Below are 21676 nucleotides of genomic sequence, written 5' to 3'. Positions count from 1 at the left end.
CTACGTACGCAGAAAATACCTCACATGACCAAATATATTGTTAGGTGAAATTTCTATACGATAATTGAAAAAGAAAGGAAACAACTCAATTATTATACGTTATGGAACCTTAAAAGCACAAATCAAAACGATAGGTTACTATTCGAGTTTTGAAAAGTTTTGACTTGATTATGCTATTTTGTTATCTTATTTTTCTTACAAGTCTGCATTGAATACATTTTTGGACAACCAGGTGCATTTTTTTTTATCACAATATTAACATGAGAGATTTTTTTTCAAAATTATTAATGAAAGACATTTTTTGAATTTCAAATAATTTAAAAGCATTTTGACCCTTTTTCGTATTTTAAATTAACAACAATATATGCATTTAAAATTAAGAGAGAAATTAAATAGACTAAAATTGGAAAATTAAATACATATTCCAATTCATACCATGGTAAGTTGTTGCAACAACTGTACTACAAAGGTTTGTGAGTAGATGATTACAATTAGAAGGCAAAAAATGCAAAAGAAAAAAAAATTAATATCTAAACCTAAAACCCAAAACCCAAAATATTCACTTATCACAAAATGGTAAAGTAATATTTAAGAAAAAAAAATTAATACTAAGGTACTTAAATAATATCCAAAAAAGCCAGGTCAGCAATATCTGTAAAATCCATTTGTGTTTTTGCATTTGCCACACCACTGACCACCACCACCACCTTGATATCCAATTTGCCAACACAAACAAACCGTTTTCGCCACCGTCTCCGCCGCGGGTACCGCCCCGGTTGGCGGCGGTGCTACGGTGGTCAAGAAGTTGTATGAGGCCGTTGACTCTGGTGATGAAATATGATGACTATGTAATGGCAACCCAATTGAAAGTTCAAGATTTATCATAACTTGTGAGGGTTTTTTCGGAATAATAATTTCTAGTGGCTTTGTTTCCTCAGTAGTACCACTGTTGCATTTTGTTTCATCATATGACGACGACGTGGCAATCATAATATTGGGTTGATTTTGATCAACGTTGTTTGTGAAATCCATGTTGATGTTTTTGGTTGTGGGGGTGGGGGTGGTGGTTGTGACTGCGGTGGTGATGGTGGTGGTGTGGGAGTTAGTGGCGGTGGTGTTGAGTGGACGGTGAGTTTGAGGATCAATGCCACGACTGGTGAGTTTTCGTTTAATATGTGTATTCCAATAGTTCTTGATTTCGTTATCAGTTCTTCCAGGTAATCTTCCAGCTATAACTGACCATCTGCAGAGAAAATATTATTTGAAAATGTAGAATAAAAAGAAAAGACGGAAATATAAATCAGTTGGAGAATATCAACAAAAAGTAAATTTTGTTTTGAGCTAAAGTTTTCAAATACTTGTTTTGTAAGAAACTTTTAACCCATTGTTTTTTTAAAAAAAATTGACTATAGAAATAGCATTAACTGATCACTTTTTGACCATATTCAAAAGAAATGGAGTTATTGTCTTGAATTTTTAGTTGCACTGAAAAATGACTATTTGTGAATTTTGACCTGATTTAACAACTTTCAACCTTTTTGCCAATCACAAAATATTTCAAATTAGTTCAAAATAAAGCTTTGATTTAATTTTTGAATTTCTTTTTGTTTTAATAATTAAAAAGGACTTTAGAATCTAAAGATTTTATAGGTTTGGTATTTCAAGAAACAGAGAAGTCTTTCCCACTTGTTGAAAAAATTTACTACTACAACCACTTTTTTCTCTAGAACATTTTAGGTCTTCATTTTAATGTGGTCCCAAATTAGCCAAACAAAAAAAAAACAATTTTGACTTTTTATTCCAATTTTCACACATTTTATGATACTAGGAGTACATAACTTATAATAAGTAAAACCAAAAAATAAATTAAAATAGCAACAAAAAAAAAAGAAAAAAACAAAGATCATATACATACTTGTTTCCAAGCAAACTATGAAGTTTGATTATCAATTCATCTTCTTCTTCAGTAAAATTCCCTCTTTTGAGATCAGGCCTTAAATAATTTATCCATCTCAATCTGCAACTCTTTCCACATCTTGACAATCCTAAAATATAAAAAAAAATCATGAAAAAATTAAATATTTTACAAAAAGAAAAAAAAAGTCTCAAATCTTTGGATCTTTTATCCACATCCATAATTATTTTTTGATGTTGTTGTGGCAGCAGATCCAAAAATTATTAGATCCTCTTAATTCCGGAATTTAAATTTAATAAGTTTAATTTTCACTATTATGTTTAGAGAGCGAGAGATTAAAAAAAAACATATAATATATACGGTATAATTTTTCGATAATAAATACCTGCAGCTTTAGGGAGAGAACGCCAACAACCTTCACCATGAGCACGTATATAATTGATGAGGCGTTGGTCTTCTTCTTTAGTCCATGCTCCTTTATTTGTATGTGCTTTTTCACAACAAGGTGAACGTCCCATGCTTTGAATTTTTCGTCTTTTGAGTATTCAAGGATTTGAGTTTTTGGTACTAATAGAGAAAAATCAAAGAGTTTGATAGTAGAGTCCTAGTTTCTCTTTCACTAGTTTATTTTTTGTTGTTGTTGATAAGACTAAAACTGTTTGGTACTTGTAGTCTAGTTTTTTTTTCTCTCTAATGGAGATGGGAGAAAAAAGGGGAATAGAAAGATATATATCTTGAGGGTGTGAGTGGGGTAGGCTTAAAAAGTGTTAGGTAGGAGGTGTGGGGTAAAGCTTTTAATTTACTTATTGGAAGAGACTTTGGAACTATTCCCTTTTGTTAAATGGATGGGTGTTCCTTTTTTAGATTTTTCTTGGAGTTGGGGGTGGGGTGGGGGTGGTAGGGGAGGCCAACAACAAGTAACAACCATTTAAAATTGTTAGGACTGATCATCAAAGAATGTAATACAGTACCAAAAAAATTATTAGTAGAGAGCGTTTTCTTTGGATTGGCCTCCTAAGTGATGTGAATTTTAAATAATCAAATTTTAATGCGGTTATCGAGCACTGTCTAAGAAACCTATATTTTTTTGTAAGGATTCATTTGGTTAAAGTTAAGTTATCTCGTAATTAATTATCTTAATTAAATAAGGAATAAATTCATTTTAAAATTAAACATGAGATTATTTGTTTACTTATCCTTCATACTAAACAAATTGAAGTGTAGAATATCGTTGAATTTAGTAAGGGTCTATCATAAATAAATTTCTACACCACAAAGATAAGAAAATCGGTATTTAATATACATTTTCAAATTTTACTTGTGAGATGATATATATATATATATATATTTGTTTTTTGTGTGTTTTAAGAAAAAATATTATTATGAATATTACAAATTTATGTTGAATGCATTGATAATGTAGAGAATTTTTACTAAATAGACCAATAATGGTACATGGTTACAAAAGGACTTATTATAATACATGATCTTTTATATCAAGTCTATTTGATAATCTTTTATATCAAGTCTATTTGATAATCTTAAATAAAATAAAATGTTTCTTTTGTTCTAATTTATGCAGTAATATTTGCTAATGTGATGAGAGAAAAAAAATATTTGAGACTTGTGATCTATAACAAATCATTGATATTTGTGACTATAATCATCTTACTTCATAAAAAATATGAGAATTTTTTTGAGTTAAATTATTATTAAATATTTTTTAAAATAGATTTTTTTTAAAAAAATAAAGTGTTAATAGAAAGAAATAATAATACTAATTAAATTTATATTAACATCTCAAGTATTATTATTATTATAAATAAATAATTTATATTAAAGTTTATTCATGTAGATAAATAAATATAGATTACTTGAAGTTTACATATACATCCTCCACTAGGAAAGTGAAGAAAATGATGATATTGGTAAGGAAGGAAAACAAGCACATTAACCATTTTAGCGGAGCGGAGAGTTTGTTTCTTTTTTAATTAAAGTTTCATTTAAATTTTGACTATAAATTTTTTTTTTATATAAGAAACATTTATTCTAAAATAAAATTCTACACAATACGTGTTTTGATAAATCAAACTTTAATACGAATACCGCATACCATATTTTTAAACAAAAGGGAGAGAAAGGAGATTGGATTTGGTAGGTAGATTTTCTTTTATGATGAGTTGTCCTTGTGGGTCTCCTCTCTCTCTTACTATCTCCTTTTTTATTTATTTATACCACTTGCACATTATCACTTGCCACGTGGACCGTACAAGTGGTAGTTTGGAGTTGGCCCACTAAAGATATTCACCAATTTCAAAATAAATCAGAATATTATTTTGCGATAAATTTAAATTTTGTGATCTTAAATTAAAATATGTTAAATTTATTAAAAGTGATAATTTTAAAAATGAATTGAAGAGAAAAGTAAATAAATAAATATAAATAAAATGAATATCTTTTTAAGGAATGTGTAAAGAAAGAAAGGCAAGTCTTCTGAGACGGCAAAAATAATACCTATCAACTTAACTATATTTTGTTGTACAATTTTTCTTGGTCTCTACTATTTTTATTCAACGTTCGAAATTTATGCAGATTAATTTGAATTCGCACAAATTCTTTATTAAAGAGGAATAAAACGTTTTTGAGGAGGTCACCATTATGCTTGAGCATTTATTCTAGTTTTTAACTCTGGTTCTAAGTACTTGATCTTTACTGTACTATATAGTTTTTCCATTTTTTTACACTTACAGAGAAAGAGGAAAATCGACATCACTAATCAAGAAATTATAGTGATTTGAACTTGTAATGCGATGATTTGAATGATAGCATATAAATTAAGTGAAACTTTAAGTTTTTTTTTTAATATGATAGCACATCATACTTGTGTCTAGGGGTGTTCATGGTTTGGATAAAAACCGATCCAAACCAAAAAACCAAACCAAACCGATTAAATGAATCGATTTAATTTGGGTTTTGGTTTGGTTTGGTTTTAGATTGTTAAGAACCGATAGTATTTGGTTTGGTTATGGTTTTGTTTGAAAAAAATAGAAGAAATAACCGAATCGAACCGAACCAACAAGTTATATACATAAATTTTATTATTATGCATACATAATATATTATATTCATAAACAATTTTAAAGATTTTATATATGTTTCATCAAAATTTATTTATAATTTACTTATGAAAGAAAAAATGTCCAAGGTGAGAACATTTTTCTTCTTGGTTCATGTATATGAGTGTCTATGAAAATTCTTTATGGGACTGAAAATGTTATTGTCTCTTCCTTCTATGCCAAAATAGTGAATTTTGAAGTTTTATTCAGTAAATTCAATGATCGAAAGTTCTGTAATGCCAGTCATTCTAACTATTTTTTTGTTTGAATGGATTGTTGTCACTTTTTTTACGTTTTGAATGAATTGTTCATTTTATTTTTATGTATGGTTAATAACCGAATAACCAAACCAAACCAAACCGATTAATGTATATTATATTTGGTTTGGTTTGGTTTTGATAATTTTAAAACCGATTAAGTTGGTTTGGTTTTGGTTTCGACCAATAACCGACCCAAACCAAACCGTGAACACCCCTACTTGTGTCTATGGATTTTTGTTACTATTTATTGTTTTTTTATACCTCAGTTATTATATTGTTTTGTTGTAGTTTTTGTTCTGTTACTAGCTGCAATTTTTGTAACTGCTTGTTGTTTTTTATACTTTCGTTACTACTTTGGACCTTTTTTTTCATGCCAAGGTATGCATACACTCTACACTTCTCACATTTCATTTGCGAAACTATACTAAATATGTTACTGTTGTTGATAGCACATTATAATTTAATAAAAATATACTATTACTTAGCACCCTATGATAGGGAAGTGCCCAATTTATCCTGGCCTCCTCTTAATTCATAAGTTTGGTTTCTCCTTATAATAAATAAACAAGAGAGGAATATAAAGAGAAGAAAACAATTTGGAATATATTAGAAACCGTGTTCAAATTTAATTTTTGACTGATACAATTGTAGATACCGTAAAGAGAGTTTGATAGGAAATTTTCTATATACTTAATATTATTAAGGCAATTTAATTTCTCAAAAGGTTGTTCAATTTATGTTAAAAGAATAAGGGAAAAGGGTCAGAAAAATGCTTCTATTTTGGCCAAAATTATTGTTACGATATCAAACTTTATGGAGTATTTTTTATCACTGTACTATTTAATAGTGCATTTTAAAGGTATATATGTGCCCACGTGGACACGTTACTATTTATAATGATGAAATATTTATGATGTCCACGTGGGCACATATATACCTTTAAAATACACTATTAAATAGTGTAGGGGTAAAAGGTCCTCTATAAAGTTTGGTATTGTAACAATAATTTCGGTCAAAGTTAGAGTATTTTTCAGACCCTTTTCCCATAATTACTATGGAATTTCAAATGGGAAAAATTATACAAAATGTCAATTCAGCCATTTGTATCACCAAAAACTTAGCCAAATTTTCAAAATTATTGAAATTGGTCAAAATCATCTTCTTCTTTCTTTCTATTTCACCATTAATGGCTTCTAACCTCCTTCCTTCCAATTTCGCTATTAATGGCTTCTTTTCCTTCTTCCTTCCAATTTCGCTAGAGGACTTCATATCTAAAATTTGGGATTATTTAGAGGTGATTTTGAGTTGATCGAAATTGAATAGTTATCGTATATTTCATATATAGTTAAACTATATTTAACTTTTTGAGCGTATCATAATGTATAATCAATGTATAACTTATGTATATGTGAGATATATTAGACAGTTAGTGTATACTTTCTATGACCTTTGACAAGTTATATTACATAGTTAATGTATACATTCTACAATTTTTGGCTATTTTTAATGTAATTAAAAACATAACTATATTTATTATATATATATATATATATATATATATATATTTGAAATTTGCCTATTCCAAATTGAATGTTTGAATGTGATAGTTGCCAGTTAGTACTAGCGTTTGGCAAAGAACTGTTAAGTTAAACTGGATCGGCCCAACTAACAGTTGTTCTACGGTCTTTATTATACAGGCTTCGCCTCACAAGCCCAATCTAGTGGCCTACAACTAAGGGTGTTCATATGTTGATCCGAGTCGATCATTGATCAAAATTAAAGTCAATTTTAATTTAATTAGCTTTTAAATTATTGAAATTAAATTACTTATAACATGCATCTATCGATTTTTGATTTGTTTATTAATCATACATGAAAATAAATCAAAAGATAAAGTGGAAATAGAAAAAACAAATATTTTTTTTTGGCTAGTAAGATTATACATCATATATAATTACGGAGTTACACAGTTATGAGGCCTAGTGGCCTCTACATTATCGTCATAATTAGCGATTACAACTAGATTATCAAAACAGGCTAACTTATTACAAGTAGTCCTTAAAACTAGTTTAGTAGATATCACTCCTTGTTGGTCAGCCTTGATCAGAGTCATAGGCATGATCTGGAGGAGTAGACATTATATTCTGCTGGACTTTTTGTATGAGATTTCTTTCATAAATAAATTATAAACAAATTTTGATGAAAATATATATATATTTAATATTATTCATAAAAAATAACATATTATGCATATATAGCTATAAGAAATAGGTATATAATTTTTCGTTCTAGATTTACTTATTTCTTTGATTTTTTTTGTTGAACAAAATCAAAATCAAATAAAATATTATTGATTTAAAAAAAAATGTAAAATCAAATCAAATCCAAATAAAAATCAACTTGGTTTAATTTTTCAATTTAAATTAATTTTTATCCCAACCGCACACCCTAACAAAGGATTAGTCTCAAAAAGGTACCACTTCGCAAAAGTTGCTTACAAATAATAACACCACCGCCACCCACCCACATATTTTGTTTGGAAGATCTTCCCCTTCCCCACGAATATCTACTTTTTTTTCTCCCTGTAGTGACTCAAGCACACAATATTCTTATACTCTTTCTATCTCTAATTATCTGTCCATTTTTTAATTGCCACATCTACTGAGAAATAACGATTGATATAGTAAATTTTATCCTTATTAATTATAAAGCAGATAAATTAAAAATTTAAGAATTTCAATAAAGTTCTACCTTTTTCAAAATTAATTAATTGAGGGTATAGTAGGTAATTTTTTTTTTTGTCTTTTTTTGATTTGTCAAAATCAACAAGTAAAAAAGGAAAATTGAACAAGTAATTAAAAACAGAGGGAGTAATAGAAGGTGAAGGGTATTTATTATCTGAGCAATTCTTTAGTCACATTTTCTATTTTAGCGACTCAAACGCACAATCTTATAATAGAAGGTGGTGGATGGTTATCATCTGAGCGACCCTCTGGTCACATTTTCTATTGTAGACTGAGTAAACGTTAGGGGGGAAAGAAATGTAGTAGAAGCCGGCCATCTTTTTGATTACTAACTATTTGAGCCTCAGCCAAGGATGTAGTGCCAATAACTACTGTCAAAAAATTGTTCTACTTTATTGCTTTGGATACTTCCTAATCCAATTCTTATATGTAATATTTCTATCCTATAAATACTTCCTATTATATGGTCTCATCACATCAATCCTCCTAGCACATATATAATAGTAATTAAACAAGCATGGCTACTACCAAAGTTATTGGTATCCTCTTTCTATGTGGTATGCCTTTTACTTATGGCACATATTTCTCTCTTTCCTTTAAGTAGTACATTTAGCACCAAACTTGTAGTTACTTCAAAAAAACATTTATTTAGATCAATGAAATTAGTGTTGCTAAAAATAAGAAGTTAATTAGAGTCGGATGTAGCATTGTTGCATCATATATTCATTTGAATTCAGTATTTTCTATGCAAAATATGAATTGAGTTAATGTGTCTCTCTATTTATTGTAAACAGTGATATTGCTACATGGAATATGCAGTGTGGAGTATGCAGAAGCAGCCAAGTTTTGTACCCAGAATTGTGATCCTAGAGTGTCATTTATGACTTGTCCATTTAGAGGTCTAGGACCTAATAAAAAGTCTTTTCCAAAATGTATCAACTGTTGTGGAGCATCCAAAGGCTGCAGACTTTTCAGTGAAGATGGTTCATTGTTATGTACTGGAACCTAATTAATATTATAATTACTACTATTACTAAACTTAAATCAAATTAAAGTCATATTGGACTATGTATCACTAAGATGAGATCCCATTTAATGATAATGATGCTATTTTAATTTCCACTACTCTTTGTCTAATTAGAAGCATTATTATTTCTTCTTTAATTATAATTGTCTATCTTTTTAATACAAATTTAAAAACTTTTAGCCAATTGCAAATTAGTAAAATTGGGAAGCCGGTAATTAGCCAATACTGTAAAGTTTACTATAAACAGTCCAGGACTAAATTTTTTCAAATGAGATCGATGACAAGTACTCTAATTTTGGTGCAATTTCTCGTATAAGATTCAGGCACAATCATCAATTTTTTCCACTATGTAAACGTACATGTCACATACTTTCTTTCACGATCTGACTTTGTTTGGTCTTCCTCTTTCTATCGGCCCATGTTTCAAAGCTAGCAAAAAGGCCTTAACCTAATCTACTTGGATCCCGGATTCCCAACAATATTTTCTATATAAAAAGAATCCGGAAAGCCTGATGNACTAAATTTTTTCAAATGAGATCGATGACAAGTACTCTAATTTTGGTGCAATTTCTCGTATAAGATTCAGGCACAATCATCAATTTTTTCCACTATGTAAACGTACATGTCACATACTTTCTTTCACGATCTGACTTTATTTGGTCTTCCTCTTTCCTTCGTCCCATGTTTCAAAGCTAGCAAAAAGGCCTTAACCTAATCTACTTGGATCCCAGATTCCCAACAATATTTTCTATGTAAAAAGAATCCGGAAAGCCTGATGGCTTTAAAGGATAGGGGGAGACCCACAAGATAATTTTTTTTAAAAGAGCTTTTGTATTGCTTTGGAAGATTGTTTACTTACTTGATTGACTTATAGATGAATGCCCATTTATTTATGCTATACATCTAGGGGCTAAAGTGTAACTAAAATTTATTACACGAGATGCATATTTACAATTTAGTTTCTCTTCTAGAATTCTCTACAAGTCTTCCAAGAAATCTTCTAAGATATTCTAGAGTCTTCTCCAAACCTTTCTAAGACTCTAGATTCTTCGCCTTTAATTTTATGCCTAACTTGAATGACAAAGTGGCGGATCATGACGAACGAGACCAAAAAAGTATAAGAAAAAACGAGACTTGTTGAAAATGATATTTTTTTGTATATAAAATCTTTAATAAAAGAAAACCATGTTTCAAAATTCTAAAACAATGGGACTTAAATTCTGATGGGACGATACTTTTTTTTAAGAATAATCCTAGAATACTGAAAATATATAGTTGATGGTACATATTGGTTGTAAGCTTTTTTACTTCTCATTTACATTATTACATTACTTTTCATCTTGAAAATATATAGTTGATCGATCAAACATTTTCACTATAATATGCTAGAGTGTTCCATATATGGAATGCTAAAACAAAAAGATAACCACAAAAAGAGGTAGCAATACAGACAAAACTCAAAAGGATTACTCTTTCGTTGTAGAAAAAAAGAGCTAGCAGTAACATTATTATCTGTATACTTGTCATAGTTTTGACGTATATGCTAATGACTCATCTATATATCTCAAATACTCCTTCCGCTTCTTTTTAATTGTCATGTCTCACTTCTCGAAAATCAATTTAACTAATTTTCAAAGCTAAGTTAGATCACATTCATTCAATATTTTAAAATAAAATTTTAGATATTCAAGAACCATACGGAAAGTACTATAAACTGCAACTTCTTTCATATCAATATGATGAAAAAATATATTTTAAAATGTTAATCAAAATTCATATCGTTTGACTCTCGAAAAATAAACTATGATAACTAAAAATAACGGGAGCGAGTAATAATTATCTTTTTAAAATATACTAAATTGTGAAGCATATGTAACACGTAAATTGAAACAAAGGGATAGTCAAAATCTTCGACCTTATACCACCTAGACAACTATATATCTACGTTATCTAAATTTAGAATGAATTTAAACCTCACGACAAGTTCTTTTTTCCCTTTGTTTTTTAGTAACACTTGTTCACTATAAATAACTATATAGAATAACATCCAAATTCCAATAATACGCAAAAAAAATTGGTCATGGCTATTCACCGAGTTGTTTTCCTTGCTCTCCTTCTTTTGTCCGGTAATAAACTCTTATTCATCGTTTCAATGTATCTACGTAGAGTGAATCGATTATTTAATTATTATTAACATGCATATATAATATATATTGTAGGAACGTTTTTACTTGGAAGTAAAGTTGAATCAGCAGATGGAAAGGCTTGTACTAGGAATTGTGATCCAGATGTAGCTTATATGGTTTGCCCATCAAGTGGACACAGGATTATTAAACAAGTATGTGTCAATTGTTGCTCTGCAAGGAAAGGTTGCAAGCTTTTTCGTAAAAATGGATCTGTAAAATGTATTGGAAATTAATTAGGATTTGTCAATTAATTAATTACTATTAGCTAGAAGTGCCACTATTTAAATTGTTGTACATACCATAAGATTGAGCTTTTATATATGTATAACTTACATAAATACCATAGTGTAAAATCTAAATTATCTTCTATCTCTATTATTTTTGTAATCACATAAATTCCATATTTTTTAGATATTTCGGATACATTATTGTTGATACATTATGTATCAATCTGTTGCACTTATTAAGGGAAAAAAAGCTGAAAAATCAAATTAAGATCTCATAGTATCCATTTGTTACACTAATTAAGGGGAAAAAAAGAAGCTGAAAATCAAATTAAGATCCCATAAATTATGCTATTTCATTCCAAATTATTGTCAAGAATTCAAAATCCTATAGTGTAAAAAACCAAAAAATTCAAAAATTAAATTTCTTCTTCTTGTTCATCGTTCTCTCTGTTTCATAAAAACTTTTGTCGAAATTTTGGATTAGCGAGGTGAGTTATGAAGGATACAAAAGTGATAGAATTGTTGTTGGACAAACGATTTCTTTTGTGAATTTCTTCAAGTTCATCGAATATCCTTTCGGTTTTGATTCAAGATTGTCGAAAATTTTGAGATTCAAAATTCTTCTCCAGTTCATTGAAGATCCTTTCCGTTTTGATTCAAAATTGTTGAAAATTTTGAGTTTCAAAATTATTCTCCTAGTTCATTGAAGATTCTTTCAATTTTGATTCAAAATTATCAAAATTTTTGAGAAGATACATCATGAAGATCCTTTCAATTTAAATTGATAAGTATTGTATTTCTACTAGATACATTAAATAAGAAAGTGTTGCCCATAAAATTTTAGGTTTGAGATCGATACATTATTATTTGGTAATTGTTATGTATCAGATACATTTAGTATACACTTGAATTTACGTATCATAACTAAAAAATTAGTGCATGATACATTATTATTTATGTATCTTATTTTGTTTGAGATTATGAAGATCCTTTCAATTTAAACTGATAAGTGTTGTATTTCTACTATATACTTTAAATAAGAAAGTTGCCCATAAGATTTTAAGTTTGAGATCGATACATTATTGTTTGGTAATTGTTATGTATCAGATACATTTAGTATAAATTTGAATTTACGTATCATAACTAAAAATTTAGTGTATGATACATTATTATTTATGTATCTTATTTTGTTTGAGAAATACTATATTTTAAAATAAAATAAAAATACATTATACATGTAATTGTTCTAAAATAGCTTCTTCTTTTTTTGTGTGTGATAAATAACACAAAGTTTATGTATCAAGTACATTTATATTGAACATGATAAACACTAATCAAAGATTCAACAACATTAGAATTATGTATCAATACCTTAAATATGAACATTATACATTGCATAAAACAAAAGTTATTGTAGCAGTGATGTATCAGATCAATGATAACACTAACAAAGACTAATTTAAGACTCAAAATAAATGAGATAATTAAAAATCTGTATCTTTGATAGTGATGGCCGTGCAATGACAGATCCAACTTTTTTTTTTTTTGGATGTTTTTCAATAGCAGAAACATTAAAAGAAAATAAATATTTTTCAAGAAAAATTTTCAACGACAATATGATTAACTAAAATTGCAAAGGTTCAATAAGATTTCAATGAGGGCAGGGGCGGAGGTAATTTTTATTTTATTTTTTAAGATGAAAAAAATAAAAAATAATAATAAAAGAAATCAAAAATTGAAGTGATGGAAAGAAATCTACCTCTTGAATAATTTGAAATCATTAATTGGAAATAGAAAAGATTTGAAATTCAAAAATAGATTAATTGATAAACTTGAGAGAGACACCTTCTGAAAATCAAAATGAATTTAAAATTTGTAACTGCTAAAGAAGTGGAGAAAATTTAGGGATAAAATGGAGGAGTGAAATGGGGAGTGGGAAACGTGGTGTAGGCTGAAAATAGGAGTGAAATATTTATGTATCCGAAAGATTTTATGAATTGGGGGAATTAAGGGATTTTTTTTTTTTTTTAAAAGTAGGGATAAATAGATATTAAGGTAAGTAAATGTGTGTATATAAGTAATTTTCCCTATATATATACTCATAGTGTGTGGTATGTTAATGAGTGTGGTATTTGCCACTCCTAGCCTTGTTGTATTAAGCAATAAAATACAAGACATGAATATAGTCATCGTATATTATGGAAACTGTTAGTCATGAATACTTTTGAGTCGCTGTCCTTTAAACGAGCATGCGTGAATTGTAATTGTGAAAAGATTGAAAGATTTGATCTAAGAGGGTGATAGCCATGTAGATTCATTCGCATGGTTTGATCCTCCCTAGTAAAAGGGATTGACTTTTCGTTAAGTTGGTAAATTTTCAAAATCCAATTAATTAATTAGTTCTCCCTACATGCTCTCCTCGTTCGGATTTACTTGTCAAATAAATTCCTAATTTGATTTCTACTTTTACTTGTTATTTTTGACAAATCAAGAAAGGATAATTTTTTTCCTACTATACCCTTAATTTTTAAACATTGAGTTAAATGTCTTTGAAAAATGTAATGAGTAAATATGTTTGAGCCCATCAATTAATAGGGCTAAAATGATAAACTTTGTACATCAATCATTATTTCGCAATAGGTGCGTCTAGTTAAATTTTGACTAGTAAATCTTAACAGAGGAAGTATAACTTTGTAATATTATAGTGATCATACGGGGCAAGTCTACGCAGGAGAGGAGAGTATTATCACGTTAGACCAATTTTACATCGGCATAGGAAATTAAAGTAAATTAGAGACCTTGTAATAAGAATGAGTTGAAAATTAACTATCAAGGTGTTTTTTATATCAAAACTGAAAGGACAAATTTACGTAGAATTAAGTTCAAACAAATTATATTTTAACCGTTAAACCAAGATACCGTACATCTGTGTGCAAATGAGGATCCTAGGCGTTATTATTGGTTGATGGGGTAGGGAATGAGATGAGATGCAACTATTGTTATATAGTTCTATCAACAAAAGTTTTGATGCATAGATGAAAACTTATCACCTAACTGTAAACTAGGCACCTTAACCATGGCACCCACATAGTTGGCCATGGGTGTCATGGTTAAGCTCAGAGGCGGACCCACTCTATAAGGTAGGGTGCACGTGCACCCGTTAACTTTGAAAAAAATTATGTATATATGCATATATCTATCTTGAGAAAGTGGTATAATTTTTAGGATATAATTAGAGAAAATGATCAAAATGGTCCTTGATGCATAAGGGTTACTTTATGCTGATCCTTAATAAATTCCACGTGATCTAAATGGTCCTTGATGTATTATAAAAGTGGATCAATTTGATCCTTTGACCTAAAACTAATAGATACATCAAAAAAATCAGGTTAACTTTAACGCCGGATCCCACTTGCAAAATAAACCGCGAAAACTTTCTCATCTCCTCATAAGCCATAGCGCCAAAGGTGCCCTAATTTTCTCCATCTTCATCTCTTTCAAGTTTCACTATAGAATTATATATGCACTAAAAATACTTACGTTCTTCTTTATTACCAAGAATGTTCATCAAAAGAAATGGTGACAAAGAATCAACTCTATATTATGGTAATATTTTTGTTTTTAGATTTTATGATTTGCGTCTATTTTACTACTCTTTTTACTGTTTCTCTTATGGCTTCTTATGTCTCTGTCTAGGTAAAAGTATTATCTTTTGTTAGTTTTGAGTTTTTCAACAAAAGCATAAAGTGTTAGATAAGGGTCTCAGAACCTAAGTCTTTAATCTCGTAAAAAATATTCACTAGTGGTCCCAAAAATATTATATGTAGGTGGTCCTCATAATTTTTTTTTACAGATCCGGTGTTCGAGGCTGGATTTTTTAGTATTAAAATTAATCATATGGGACTGATGAAGCATCAACCAAGCAAAACTTATGTTGGAGGAATGGTGGACTATTTTGATTATGTTGAAGCAAAAAACCTTAATTCAGCAGATTTGAAGCAAATGGCTGTTATGTGCGGCTATATGAATGACTCGGAAATATTTTGGCATAAATTTGGAAAGTTCGGTGATAGGTGGAGATTAGTGTCTACTGAAGTAGAAGCTCTCTCAATTGAAAAATTTATCCCGAATGATAGAGTAGTTGAGTTGTATTTTGAACATTTGGACTCCTACATTGAAGTAGATTCAGGTGAGATTCTAGGCCACACAAATTGCACATTAAACCAAGAGCATATAGAATGTGGTGACACATACAATTCTGATGAGTTTGAAGATTCAGAAAATGATTTATCCGATGACGATGTCATCCTTGAAAGACATGGACAAAAAAAGCAAAGCTTTGAGGATGGAAGGAAACTTATTAACGACGAAGTTCTAAGGAAATTGTCTAATGAAGATGAAGATGAAGATGAAGATGAAGATTGTGTGGACTCTGAAGATCAGAAGAGTTTGAATGGTGATTCTGATAATGAGTGCATTCATTTTCCAAAGCATAACCCAAAAACTGAAGCAAAACATCCTATATTAGCATTAGAATAGACATTTGGAAGCAGGGAGGAGTTCAAAAATGCGATATCAATTCATGAGGTAAAAGCTGGGAAGAGTATTAGGTGGATCAAAAATGATGGAAAAAGAGCAAAAGCGAAGTGGAGAAATTCAGACTGTAAATGGGTAATTATGGCATCGATAATGCATCGAGACAAGGCATTTCAAATTAAAACTTATGATTCCAAGCATACCTGCAAACTTTGGAACCACCACAACAAGACATTAACCTCTTCTTTCATTGCAAGAATGTATCTTGATGCTATCAGTCAAAACATAGAGTGTAAGTTGTCTGACTTTAGAGACACGGTCAGTGTGGGACTTAAAGCTCATGTTACATTAGCTTAAGCTAGAAAGGCTAAAAAGAAGGCACTTGCATTAATTGATGGAGATGTGAAAGAACAATTTTCCACCCTTTGGGACTACTGCCTTGAAATTGGAAGGTCAAATCCTGGAACTTCAATGTATATGAAGCCAACTCAAAACGAAATGCTGAACAAACCATATAGATTTCAAAGAATCTATGTTTGTTTTTCTGCTTGTAAGGAGGGGTTTAAGGCTGGATGTAGAAACATATTGGGTGTTGGTTGAAGGGTCAAAATGTATGGATATCAGTTGTTGACTGCAGTTGGCTTGGATGCCAATAATAATATTTTTTCAGTGGCCTATGCAGTTGTATTAAAGGAAACTAGGGAGACGTGGTCATGGTTTTTGACCTACTTAATTAATGATTTGGAGATTAATGATCAAGTTGATTGGACCCTTATGTCGGACAAACAAAAAGGTCTCATTGAAGCGTTTCATGAAGTTTTGCCATCCGTGAGTCATAGATTTTGCGTGAGACATCTTTATAATAATTTCAAGAGGGCTGATTTTAGTGGTTCCTCACTTAAATGTGCGCTTTGGGCTGCTACAAGTGCTACAACTGTGAAATTTTTTAATGTTCGCATCAATGACATTGTTAAATTGTATGCCGAAGCTGTTGTATGGTTGAAAGAAAAGGAACCTACTGAATGGTCTAAATCAATTTTTTCTCCCAATGCTAAGTGTGATATTTGGTTGAATAATATGTGTGAATCGTTTAATAGTATGATACTTGATGCTCGAGACAAGCCAGTCATCACTTTGTTGGAAAAATTAAGATATCTTCTTATGGCAAGATTACAAGCTAACAGGGATAAAGCTGATAGATGGAATTCTGATGATATTTGCCCTCGGATCAAGAATATTCTGCACAAAAATGAAAAAGATACTGTTGGTTTTATTCCTAAAAAGTCTAATGAATGGAACTTTGAAATTCTTGGTGGAAGTGTGAGCGACATTTGGGCTGTGGACCTTGCTGGCAGAAAATGTAGCTGTAGAAAATGGACCATTATAGGAATCCCTTGCAAGCATGCTATTTCGGCAATTTGGCATAAAAATGATGAGGTTATTAATTATGTGAATGACTGATATAAGGTGAAAATGTATAAGCGAATCTATGAACCAACTATTCTTCCAATAAATGGTTCACAATTGTGGCCTAAATCAGGCAAGATCCCTCCTTTGCCTCCAATCTTTTCAAGACAAAATAAGTCAAGGAGAAAGCAAAAGTTGAGAAGGAAAGAACAAGATGAAGTAGGGTCAAGTAGAACTAAGATGAAGAAGAAGCAAACATCAGTTAACTGTAGTCGATGTCACAAATCTGGCCATAATATGAGAACTTGCAAGTTTAACTATGTACAACCATAAGGAGGAGTTTTTGAGCCAGCTTGTTGGATGCCTTCTACTTCATTTGTACCTGAAAAGTTGCCGGTAAATACTTTTATACCTAAGTAAGTTAGCTTGGAATCTTAAAATAATCTGATTTTTTTCCTTCTACAGGTTAGAAGAACAAATTTTATCCATGATGATAATGTTGCGTCGTCCGACATGAATATTTAATCTGGTATCTTTTTTATTTGATCACACCTGCTTTTTTTTTTTGGGTTTATATCTTAGTTAATGGTGATTCTATATGTTTCAAATGGATAGCTATTTTGAAGTGACCATATTTTTGTTGATTATTTGATAGCTGATTGAAGTGAAGAATTTTTTGAGTTTTTGCCGCTAGCTGGTTGAAGTGAAGATATTTTGTTGGTTTCATGCTAGTAGCTGGTTGAAGTGAAGATATTACAAATTAACTTTAGTATTTCTTTTGTTGCTTTTATTCATATTTTTGAATCAACTCATGTAATGTGATTTTGATAAGTTGCGATGTTGAATCTAAAGGATCTATGCTCTTACTTTTTGTTCCCTTATTTCAAACCCAAAAAAAAAAAGCCTTGATCGATATGAGAAAGATGTGATCATATAAAAATTGAAATAAGAATCTTGGAGTTGAAAAAATGGTCCCAATCTTTGATAAGCACCAGAGCTACGTAAATTGTTTTGCAAGCAAACAGATCTCCAAAAATTGCATCACTTCCCTGTTAGTTATCATAGATATTTCACTAGATGTATCTACTTTGAAGTAATTTTTTTAAAGCCTAGAGTCTATCAGAAACTATCTATTTATATTCACAAGGTAAGGATAAGATCTAGGTACATCATATCCATTCTGAACTTCACTAGACATGAGTGTGCTCATTAAAAGTGCACCAGATGTGCTAATAAAATGTTTCAATGCACCAAATTTTTCCATTGATTGTAAGCACATATACTCAATTTACATTAAAATTCTCAATATTGATGCACCATGTATTCTCAATAAAATATGCTCAAGATATGTTCAATTTGCACCAGATTCTACAATTACAAGGGATCAAATTTTTAATGTAAAATTTGCACTTCAATTATAAGAGCTAAAACACCATCTTTGTGAGAAAAGAAGTTGTCTATACAATTACATACACTAAAGATTACAGATCAACCTATGAAAACTAACTTGCACCATGATTCAAACGATCAAATCGCAATTAGATGTCAAATCTAGAGTAGAGTCATACAAGATAATATACCAACACACATTCTCTACTTTTGACATTAACCAATTTGCTCTTCATTTTTTTCCACCTTTTCGTTCTCTTTTTCAAGCTCATTTCTAATCTAGAGATATCAACTCCGTCTCAATCTTCTTTTCAACTAATGTTGTCATATGATGCTACTGTCCATTTTCAAATACTTTCACTATACTTTCAGTTTCACTCTGTTTCTTTACTGATTTCAAAATCAAAAGCATTGATCGTGAATCAATTTCGTCACCTTCTAATAGGGCTTTGATTAGATCTTTTTTATGTACTTCAAAAACAATCATCTTTTTACACAACGACAATGAAAGACTTCCAGAATTGCTTTCTATTAAAAATCACTTATCATCTTTGAATTGGAGTAGCAATTGGGGATTCAGAGATGAACTAAAAAGAGAAAAACTTGATCTTTCTTGACATTTTGTAGTGAAATTTGTGTTAAATGAGAAGAGGGAAGTTTACTTTAATGGTTGAGGAGCAAAAAAATAATATCCACAAGCTCTTCTGAAACAGATCGGAAAAATGGAGAATGAAGGGGGAAAGGGCAAACTTTTGAGCGTTTTAAATTTTGTAGTGGGACCCAGCGTTAAAGTTAACCTGATTTTTTTGATGTATCTGTTAGTTTTAGGTCAAAGGATCAAATTGATCCTCTTTTATAATACATGAAGGACCATTTAGATCACGTGGAATATATTAAGGATCAACATAAAGCAACACTTATATATCAAGGACCATTTTGATCATTTCTTGATATAATTAACTATACATCCATGAAGAGTATAGGTGAGTTATTGTGCCTCCAGTACAAGCTAGAGTAACACCCACGAGTTTCATTATTTTTATTTTAAGTTTATATAATATTGGTGCACCTCAAATCTTCAAATCATGAGTTCGCCTCTGGTTAAGTTGTTGTATCATTGCATATTTTGTGGATAAAATTTCCCCTGCACTCTTTAATTCCATGTTGCTAATTCCCAACAGAATCACTGTTGTTATTATGTATGAAACAAATTAAATCAAGACATGTTTAGTAGCAACAATTAGTTCAAAAAGTTACAATTCTTCCCCATATTTCCTCAAGGAATCAATTTCCTCATTTATAAGAATTTTTTCTTTCTCAGAAAACATATTTTATTTTTTAATCAATCAAACGTGAAAAAGTAAGAAATATTTTCTAAAGAAAGAAGTAGTGAATTCGTCAAAGACAAATATATTTGATATGATTTCTTTGGTAACCCTTCCTTAAAGCTCTTAGCTTTTTCACCTTCTTGACAACATGAATTCACAGTCTCAAGATCAAAGGTGGAAGGTACTTATTATTATCTGACTAGTCCCATCAAATATGTTTTACATGAGAAAGTTTGTTTGTTAGGAAAAATATATTATTTTAACATATGTTGATAATAAACATCTCAAAAATTTCATAAACTCATGAAATACTCACAAAGAAATCAATATGTGGTCGGACTCCTTTTGACGAGTAAATACTTTAAGTTATTTTTATCTCTGTAACCTATATTTTAATAAGGTTTAATATATCAATAAGTTCTTAAATTTGCCGACTTATTTCATTTAGACATTTGTATTACTGTTTGTTTCAATTGAATATCTTAAGTTTCTATTAGACATTATAAATTCAAGTTTTGAAAATATTTTCGTTCCTGTTCTCAAGTGCTTATTTTATTTCAACTGGAGAAAAGAAAAGAAATATATAACATCGATAAAATTAGTTAAAAATAATTAACCACCTCATGGGGTAATCTTTGTTTTAAATGTGGCAAATAATATATACATGCAATTCAACAATAACTTAAAAGTATTCTCTATCTCTTTGAGACATTAACTAATACTCCATATGGATTAAGACAAATAAACAAATCAAAATGACTTGGTCAATGCTAATATTAAGAAAACTAACATTTCTTTTCTTTTATGAATCTATTTTCTCTAATAATAATAATAATAATATCTTCCATACGATATACAAAATTTTCATTTTTTTTCTTCTAATAATTAAGTAGGCAAATATTGTAAGTTTAGTCCTAGTTACTGAAATAAAAAAATTATGAATTGAATTTAGTTTTGAGTAGGCGGAACTCTGTTTTGTTTCTTCTCCACGGGTGATCCAGGAATTGTTTTCGTTGAAGAATTCTTTAATTACAAATACCCCGAAAAGAGAAAACAAAAAAACCCCATAATTTTAAAAGTTTTTAAAGTCAATATTGAAATTTGAAAATAGCTTAGTGCAGAAGAAAATCTAATTCTCAGCGAACTTATCCTTGAAAGAATCAACAAATTATACACGAAGTTTCATTAATTCAAAGTGAGAATAATCAAATTTCAAATTTATTTAAATATCAATTGTTAGTAAGCCTAGACAATTGAGCAATTGATCAACCCAACTTGTCATTTTTATAGGGGTCGAAGGAATATTTTAAATATCTTCTTTTCTTAAAATAATTTGTGTGCTTGAATTGTTTTAGAAAAAAAGTTTATTCGAAAGAAAGTGGAGAAATAATTTATAAACACCTCTTCTAAAAAAAATACTATCAAAGACGGGTTTAAGTTTTAAATATGAAAATTTCCTTATAATAGAGCACTTCTCCCGAATAAATCTTATGTAACGTGAACCTCGAATAGTCGGACNCCCCCCCCCCCCCCCCCTATAT

The 21676-nt window shown here is 29.9% G+C and overlaps 1 protein-coding gene across 1 annotated transcript; it reads right to left on the bottom strand.

Moving 5' to 3' along the window:
• Positions 1-403: 403 nt before the first annotated feature.
• On the bottom strand, positions 404-2662 carry LOC125872663 (myb-related protein 330-like). The gene is made up of 3 exons (XM_049553425.1): positions 2301-2662; positions 1916-2045; positions 404-1243 (listed from the first exon to the last, which is right to left on the bottom strand). Exons 1-3 carry the CDS (start codon positions 2431-2433, stop codon positions 643-645), a joined length of 864 nt encoding a protein of 287 aa, XP_049409382.1. The 5' UTR covers positions 2434-2662; the 3' UTR covers positions 404-642.
• Between the last annotated feature and the right edge of the window lie 19014 nt (positions 2663-21676).

The sequence above is a fragment of the Solanum stenotomum genome, chromosome 8 (genome assembly GCF_019186545.1).
Source record: "Solanum stenotomum isolate F172 chromosome 8, ASM1918654v1, whole genome shotgun sequence".
In the NCBI taxonomy this organism is placed as follows: domain Eukaryota; kingdom Viridiplantae; phylum Streptophyta; class Magnoliopsida; order Solanales; family Solanaceae; genus Solanum; species Solanum stenotomum.
This window is presented reverse-complemented; position numbering and strand designations above follow the sequence as displayed.